Raw genomic sequence first — 8,552 nt, 5'->3', positions numbered from 1 at the left:
CATCGACGTGAATAGCATACCTTGTAGAACTGTCATCATACTTGGGGGGTTTGACAGCAGTTAGTGCGCTTCCAGGTCAAAAGGAGGTGAGCAGGTGGAATAAGATATTCGCTATAACACTTGCAGCACCAAAGATGACTAGAACAAGACTCCTGCCTGACTCTTTCAGTATCTATTTGCTCTGACGGAGTTACGGTGATCTATACGGGATCAATTTGTCTATTCTATGAGTGCAGAGGATAGGAATTTCTTCAAGGATGAATGTGATAGCAACTATTTTGGTAATTCTAGCTAAAATTTGCTTACGGAGAGTTCAATGTGTGTGAAGGAGATGATTTAATTCCGTCAAGGCGAATCGGACACAACAGACTAACAGACATAACACGTCGAACAAATTTTCAATAAAATCATCGTTTGGATGATTCCAGTACTTTACTTTAGTAACACTAGCACCATCTGCTGTCGTGTTCGCGCTGCGTCATGTATTTCGACATCAGCGCCAGCGTTACTGCATGTGTAAAATGGGGAACTACAAAATATGTATGAGGTTGCATGACAGCGCCCCAGACGACGTTTTCACGCGATGACTGTTATTCGATTGAAGATTTGAAATGAACGTTTTTTGTGGCGATGGAGCTAGGTTCCAGTGTTACGTCTGTTAGTCTGTGCGGACACGATTGTCGCTGAGTGTGAACGAAAGTCGAACTTGATCTTGCGGAAAGCCTTGCAACCTTGCTTTCAAATACCTAAAAATCAGGATATCGACTGAGGGGCTGGCAGCACCCTTTCAAAGTTCAATGAAACATGGTGGGTGTGTAGTAGGGTGCCAATCACTTGTATGAGAAAAAAGTAATCAAAAAAATTTAGAAAAAAACCCTATACAAAATGTTTACCTGCCTGAAACACACCCTGTGCAAAATTTCAATTCATTTCATTTCAAGTCAGTTTGATTCAAAATGGGGTGGCGCAAAACGAAGTTAGACCTTGAGAAATCCGAAAAATCACAAAAATCATGATTTTTTCAGATGATACCAGATCTCGACATTTCATGCATTTTTAAGCTATCTAACACCTAAAAAATGTTCGAAAACCGAAATTTTATGCAGCCAACCCCCCTTGGGTGAATTATTGGATTTTTAACGGCCAAACCTCAACCGCTTTTTCGATTTTTCACTGGGTGTTTTTTCGGTCCGGTGAAAATTTTGTAAAGGGTTTCTTTAAATTTCCATTTTGGTCGGCACCATAGAATGTAGACCTTACTTGACTGAGCAGCTTTGCATATACAATTTTTTAAAAATTATCTAGACTTACATTTAAAAAGGACTGAAGTTTTTTTTTTGGAAATCAATATATCTGAATAATGACAAGAAAAAAAAAGTCGTCAAGGAATAACTTTGAGAAAGTTGCCTGAATTTCTATTTAAAAATATTGAGAAAAATAAATAATTGAGACACTACAACAAAATTTTATCGTAAACTCTATGTGCTCGACAATAAAACACCCTTACGTGCCCCCAAAATGGTCCTTCCCGTAAAGATTCTACTGGGGCTCCACTAATAACATAACTCCTTGGATGTTATGTAGTGGCCCTGAATAGATTCAAATGGCAACTGTGGTCGATTTACGGCCTATGAATGTCATCCCGGCTCCGAAAATACTAATATTGGGTGGTATTTGGTCATTTTTGGCTGATTTTCATGAACCGGGAGTTGCCACCTTGGATTTCAAAACGACGTCTGGGGTCGAATTCACGTCATCCTGATTTTGGAAACACCCATAATCGTATATGTTACTTTTTAACGAGTTCTGAAATGTTTTTCGAATTTGGTTTTTAGATAGACAATTGAGTTGCCTGTAGCTCTTCTGAACAAATCAAAATAGGTACTTTTAAGCGAAACAAGTCTTTCGAACAAGAACATGACTTTTTTCATGACCATCTGAACTCACATGCGTCTCATCGACGTCAGTAATGACAAGAATTAGAGAAAATTTGTCAAGGAATGGCGTATAAAAATCGTCTGAAATTCATTGATAATTTATTGAAACTCTTCTGAACATTTCAACATGGTCACTTTTAAGAAAAAAAAAGTTTCTCTAACAAAAACTTCTCTATTTGAAAATCTCAAATTTGTTCAAAATTCAAATATCCAATATTGTTGATGTTTTATTTTTTATTGATTTCAAACTGTTTTTTCAGGCACAAAAGTAAACAAAGCTACCAATACAAAGCAAAGCCTTGGTGCTACAATCCGATTCGGAACTTGACCTTCTGTTTATTATACACAGACTTCGCAGCCAACTGTTAAGCACACAGGACAATTGCGGGGCTAGCGTTACGATCCTACTGACACTAACATTCTCTCCCGTGCTGAGACTCGAGCCTTTGATAACTGGCTTGTTATGCCAGCATCGTACCTCGAAACCAACTGAGGAGTCAAGCTACCACTATCTTCAAAAAGTGCGATTGAATGATTCAGTGCGATGGTCTATTAGAAGAGAGTGCCTTGCAACCCACGCCCACTTAGCAGTTGCTCAAATCGTCGTTTGAAGCTTTATTTACAAAAATGTTTACGTACATTTATAATCAGGGTGGCCACTCTACCGGGAAAAGCGGGAAAAAGACGGAAAAAAAGACGGGAATTTCAAATCACCGGAAAAAAAGACGGGAAAACCTGGAAATTAGGTTTCACATCTGGATTTTCATCCTCCTGCATGTCTTCTATTAATGTTGCCAATGAACGAGTTGTAGCAATTTAATTCCCAGATTTGGAAAATATATACATTGGATTAAAAAAGATAATTTTTTTTTTTAATAAATGTTCTTTTTTTCCAAATTGTTACGATCTAAAATTGATGTCATTTAAATATTTTTTTGGCAAAACAATATTTTGATATATTTTAGAATTTTCAAGACGATTTCGTTTATCGTTAGGATGTGTTGTATACTGTTTTAAAAAAGAAGCTCAAATCTATCGAATTCCTGACAAACTGTCATGCTTCCGTTTAGAAATGTATTAAAATGGATTTTTACGCAGTTTTTGGTTTGGTTTTTCACGCCTTTTTTGTAATGCGGATTTCGGAATTTCCGTGGTTTGTCATGCGGATTTTCAAGAAAAGCCGCGTTTTACACCGATTGTTTTGAATAATATTCCTTTCAAATTGTTTATTCAGAGTGTCGGTTGAATTTATTCTACGGGCCATAAGAGAATTTCTCAAACATTTCATTGATCCCAGGACTGAAACTTTAAAAAAATGTTTCGAGATGACAGATCTCAACGTTTTATGAATTTCTAAGCTCTAATGTAAAACGATCGATATTTAATTTTTTTCCATACATTACATTGGCATTCAAGAGCAGGTTGACTGATAGAAAAAGCAGAAGGAAGATTGTCAACGATTTTTAGATAAAAAGGGCGAAAATTGTGCAGGAAGTCTCCATGAAGGTACTTGCTAAAGTCGATAAACAGTTAAAGGAAGAAAAAATTTTTAAAGAAGAAATATTTTTCATAGTTTTAATAACACTATTCTCGCAAGGATATAAATAAACAGGTATAATGATGTTATTCACATTATTTTTAAAAATAAAGCACCGAGAAAATTTAAAGCCTTTCATCGGGAAAACCGCGAAAAAAGCGGGAAATCGAAATTGATTTTGAGTGGTCACCTTGCATTAAAAAACTCTTACTTGAGTCTATTCCATGTTTCTACAGATATAAATTGGATGTTAGACCTGAAATCGAGTTCAGGGATTCTTCTACTTTTTCGATTGCTTCTAATTTTTCGAGTTTGGCGCTATACGTTACGCTATACGCTAGACTTAATCGTATTAATAACCGGTTTTTTTTTATTTTCTAGCTAAAACCTATCTCGTCCTTTTGAATTATTTTCAACACGATTTTATGCAACTTTTAGTATGGTTTGCAACTCACGAAGATTATTAATTACTTATTGACTGTTTCCGACAATATACGGGATTAAATGGTTATCTATCACTTTAATGTCTTAAATATTCATCGAACCTCTCAACCCACATTTCTCAAATGTCGCCATTCTCACTTTTTATGTCTAACTTGTGTCTCACAGGAATTTTACTCGTCATAATCATACTCTTCTCAACGAGAAAAAATCGCAAGAGAAAAAATCAGTGCTACGGGCATTTTACATTTGTATATAAGAATTTCCAAACAACATTTTTGGTCAGCATCAATCCTAAACATGGCCGCAGTAAGTCAACTGTCCTACGTTTTAAGCTGAATACAAACAAGTTATACAAATCAGCATGACATTTTAAATATGGTATTAATTTTACCATGTTGAATCATAAGTTTTTATTATTTTTTCTTCGGCGCGGATTTAGTTTTCACGGCGCGGATGTTCAAAACCGTGGCGCGGATTTTGCGGATTCAAAATTAAGGTTTCTGTAACAACCCTGCAGTTGCTCTCGAGTAGAGTGCCTATATATAACTAGAGTGGTGCCGTGTCATCTAAAGTAACGCTGGTAACACTGTACATCCTCTCTCTTTTCCCCGCACGTGTTTAATAGGTTGTTTGCTCAATTGGAATGACACTGACAGATAATTTTTATTCCAATTTTAACAGTGTCGCCACTCTATATATTTACAGGCACTCTAGTCTCGAGGTACGATGCTGGTAGGTTCGAGTCCCGGCTTGGGAGAGACTGTTAGTGTCAGTAGGATCGTGGCGCTGGCCCCGCAATGGTCCCGTACATCAAACAGTTGGCTGCGAAGTCTGTGTTTAATAAAGACGGTCAAATGCCGAAACGGAATGTAGCACCAAGGCTTTGCTTTCCATATAGTGGTGCCATCTAGTTTTCATTTTCATCTGGCGGATTATGCACGAAAAATCGATTTTGCTAATAACCAGTTTTATGCGCATTTAAATTATCAGATGGCAGTACTAACCGTTGTAAAGGTGTCGTGGGCAAAATGTATGAAAAAGCTGGAAGTCAGGTATCTTGTTCTAGTCATCTTCGCTTGCACGCTCCCACTCTGCTCGGTCCCCTTTGTCTAGATTTGATGCCAAATAGTGACGTAGCTATTTGGGTTTACCATTGATTTCGTCTAGTTGTTTACTTTTGAAGCATTCTTTTTGTGTTTGCTGTAGATATGAAATCTCGCCGTTCCTTTTTCTTCGAACGGAATGCTCATATATAAATTAAGAAGAGGTTTTTACTTGAATTACATCATTTTTTGGTTAATAACCAAATCCACTGTGTCTACCACGTCTACCGAAGAAGCGCGAGGGCTAAGCCTCTACCGAAACAGCAAAACAATGAAAACAATCCGACCGACATTGACGTTTTTGCATCAGGTTTGACGTTTTTGTATCAGGTTTTATGTTTTTGTATCTTCGATGTTATACTCTGTCAAATGTACAGCGAGGGATAGGAAGAGGCATTTCCTCGAATTTTTCATTCGACTCGTATAACTAATGGTGACGGTGGAAGTCCTGGGGCGATAATAAAGTGCATTACAAAAACCTTGAAGGTGTTAAATATTATGTATTTAATTTTATATACTTCACCATGATAGGGTGTTTTAGGGGTATGTATATTATTTTTTCTTTTGATAAAAAATGTCAAAAGAAATACATGTTTTACTGACTTTTCTTAATTTAAACAGCAAAACTATTGGAAAAATTGATTTCGAATTTTAACAACTGTAAGTGGTTCCAAGACATACCCTATACCAAGAAATCATGACACAGGGAGGCCAGATCATTGTTCAAATGTCTTCACACTCCACAAAACAATGTTTTTATACATAGGGCGAATCTGTAAACACGGTCCCTGTTGAAAGTTTACAATACTTCCAGTGACACATTAAATCGAGTGCGGTTAGTCAACCGAATAATAGGCTTTCACTTATTCACACGCGCTCAAATGTTTTCAATATTAAGACATGTCTTCACATCTGGCATCCCTGTCATGACACGTAAACCAGGGTTATATTTTCCAAAAGCCAGCAGCAGAAATGTCACTTTGCTTACTATCAAGCCTGTAATACACTCTTTGTCTAATGGTCAAATATTTGACCTTCTGACATAATGGTCAAATTTATTTGACATCATGCTTGTTGTTTGCCCCATGTTAAAATTGGAGAGTGACAAATAATTATCTTTGACCAAATTTTTATCTGTCAAAAAGTGACAAATATTTGACACTCGGTCAAAGAGTGTACTACAGGCTCCAGGGTTTTATTCCCCAAAAGCCATCAACAGCAATGTCACTCTGCGCACTACTTGCCAGTTAGTGAAAATTTAAAACAAATATAATTTTTCAATTTTAAAATAAAAGAAAACTCGTAGAGATCTAAGACAAATTACGTAATGCCTACTGAAAGGTCGGTTATCGATTAGTATAAGAAAAAGTAGGTATTTTTTCAAATTAAAACCCCCTATTGACAAAAGGATCGCGAGCTATTTTTTACTCAACACAAAAAAGGAGCAGAAATTTTGTCAAGACTGTGTACAACATGTGAAAAATTTATTCACACCTTTTCTTTCACACAATGATTGCATACGACCTTTCGACATATTGGTCGTGCGTTGGCCACGTTTAGATCGTGACAGTCACAGACTACGGCGCGAGTGATTGATTTTTCCCGTTTTTCCCAGTTCTGCAATCGGATTTCGTCATCCTAGAACTTTAACACTAGATAGAAAGAAAAACCAAACACCGAAGATGGTTTTAGATCTGGATCTGTTCCGCAGTGACAAAGGACATGACCCGGCAAAGATTGTCGCGAACCAAGAACGGCGGTTCAAAGATGTTGCCCTGGTGGAAACCGTAATTGAGCAGGACGGGGAATGGCGAAAATGTCGCTTCAATGCGGATAATTTCAATAAACTGAAGAATCTCTGCAGCAAGGAAATCGGTGAGAAAATGAAGAAAAAAGAGCCTCAAGGAGCGGAAGACGACCCGGTACCGGATGCTTTAGTAAAGGACTTGCTGGCATTGAAAAGTGAAGATTTGAAAGGGCTCACTGTCAATCAGATTAAAAAAGTGCGTGGTTTAATCGACCAGGCGGTGATAGATAATGAGGCGAAACTCAATGAAGCGGAGTCGAAGCGAAATTCTGCTCTCAGGGAGGTTGGTAACCACTTGCACGTGAGTGTTCCCGTTAGTAACGACGAGGACGAGAACCGTGTTGAGCGAACCTTTGGAGATTGCGAGAAACGGCAGAAGTATTCGCATGTCGATTTGATTGTTATGATTGATGGAATGAATGGTGAGAAAGGAGCAGTAGTGTCCGGAGGACGAGGATACTTTTTGACTGGCCCGGCAGTGTTTTTGGAGCAGGCACTGATTCAACATGCCTTACATAGCTTGTACGGGAAAGGGTACACGCCTCTCTACACACCATTTTTTATGCGCAAAGAGGTGATGCAAGAAGTGGCACAATTATCACAATTCGACGAAGAATTGTATAAAGTTGTTGGAAAGGGTAGTGAAAAAGCGGAAGAAGGCAGCACCGATGAAAAGTACTTGATTGCCACATCTGAACAACCTATCGCAGCATACCATCGTGACGAGTGGATCCCAGAAGCTTCGTTGCCTATCAAGTATGCCGGTTTGTCGACATGCTTCCGCCAGGAAGTCGGCTCCCACGGTCGCGACACCCGAGGTATTTTCCGAGTTCATCAATTCGAGAAGGTGGAGCAGTTTGTACTATCCTCTCCCCATGACAACAAATCTTGGGAAATGATGGACGAAATGATAGCCAATGCGGAACAGTTTTGTCAATCACTGGAGATTCCGTATCGCATCGTAAACATTGTTTCGGGAGCGCTCAACCACGCAGCCTCAAAAAAGCTGGACCTGGAAGCCTGGTTTGGTGGTTCTGGAGCTTTTCGAGAACTAGTATCCTGCAGCAACTGCTTGGACTATCAGGCCCGAAGGTTGCTGGTGCGCTACGGTCAAACCAAAAAGATGAATGCCGCCGTGGATTTTGTACACATGCTTAATGCTACTATGTGTGCCACAACACGAGTTATTTGCGCTATTCTTGAGACACATCAAACCGAAACGGGTGTTAGGGTACAGAATCTCTTGTTCAAATAATGCCATTGGGTATTCTAACAACACATGCTTTCTTGCAGGTTCCAGAGCCGCTGAAGAAGTACATGCCAGAGAAGTACCGAGACGAGATTCCTTTCGTAAAGCCAGCACCGATTGAGCTGGAAGCAGCGGCAGCACAAGCTAAAAAGGATAAAAAGGGCGGTAAAAAGGAAGGACCAGCAGCATAGGTATGCGTGGCAATGCAAGGTTAAACACGTTAATATCGCATAGGTATAATGCTACTATTTATCGCGTCTCGCAACTGAATGAGTCTTGAAATCGTAAATTGAAAAAAAACCTAATCGCTTGAAAGCGTCGAGTTTGCTTTTTAAATTCGAAAAACAAAACAAAATAAAAAAAGTTCATAACGAGCAGAGCAGAGTTTTTGATCACAAACTTTTAATTTTCATTTCGATAGTAATTTCAACTTTTTTAATCCTAAAATTGACGGTGTTAAGATTTGTGTTATTTG

General features: G+C 38.5%; 1 protein-coding gene across 1 annotated transcript; it reads left to right on the top strand.

The window, feature by feature from the left end:
* The first annotated feature begins 6,554 nt into the window (after positions 1-6,554).
* On the top strand, positions 6,555-8,454 carry LOC129729405 (serine--tRNA ligase, cytoplasmic). Its single transcript, XM_055687959.1, has 2 exons — positions 6,555-8,059; positions 8,122-8,454. Exons 1-2 carry the CDS (start codon positions 6,704-6,706, stop codon positions 8,266-8,268), a joined length of 1,503 nt encoding a protein of 500 aa, XP_055543934.1. The 5' UTR covers positions 6,555-6,703; the 3' UTR covers positions 8,269-8,454.
* The last annotated feature ends 98 nt before the right edge of the window (positions 8,455-8,552 follow it).

Source organism: Wyeomyia smithii, chromosome 3 (assembly GCF_029784165.1).
Source record: "Wyeomyia smithii strain HCP4-BCI-WySm-NY-G18 chromosome 3, ASM2978416v1, whole genome shotgun sequence".
Lineage (NCBI taxonomy): Eukaryota > Metazoa > Arthropoda > Insecta > Diptera > Culicidae > Wyeomyia > Wyeomyia smithii.
Note: the sequence above shows the minus strand (reverse complement) of the source record. Positions and strands in the feature narration are given on the sequence as shown.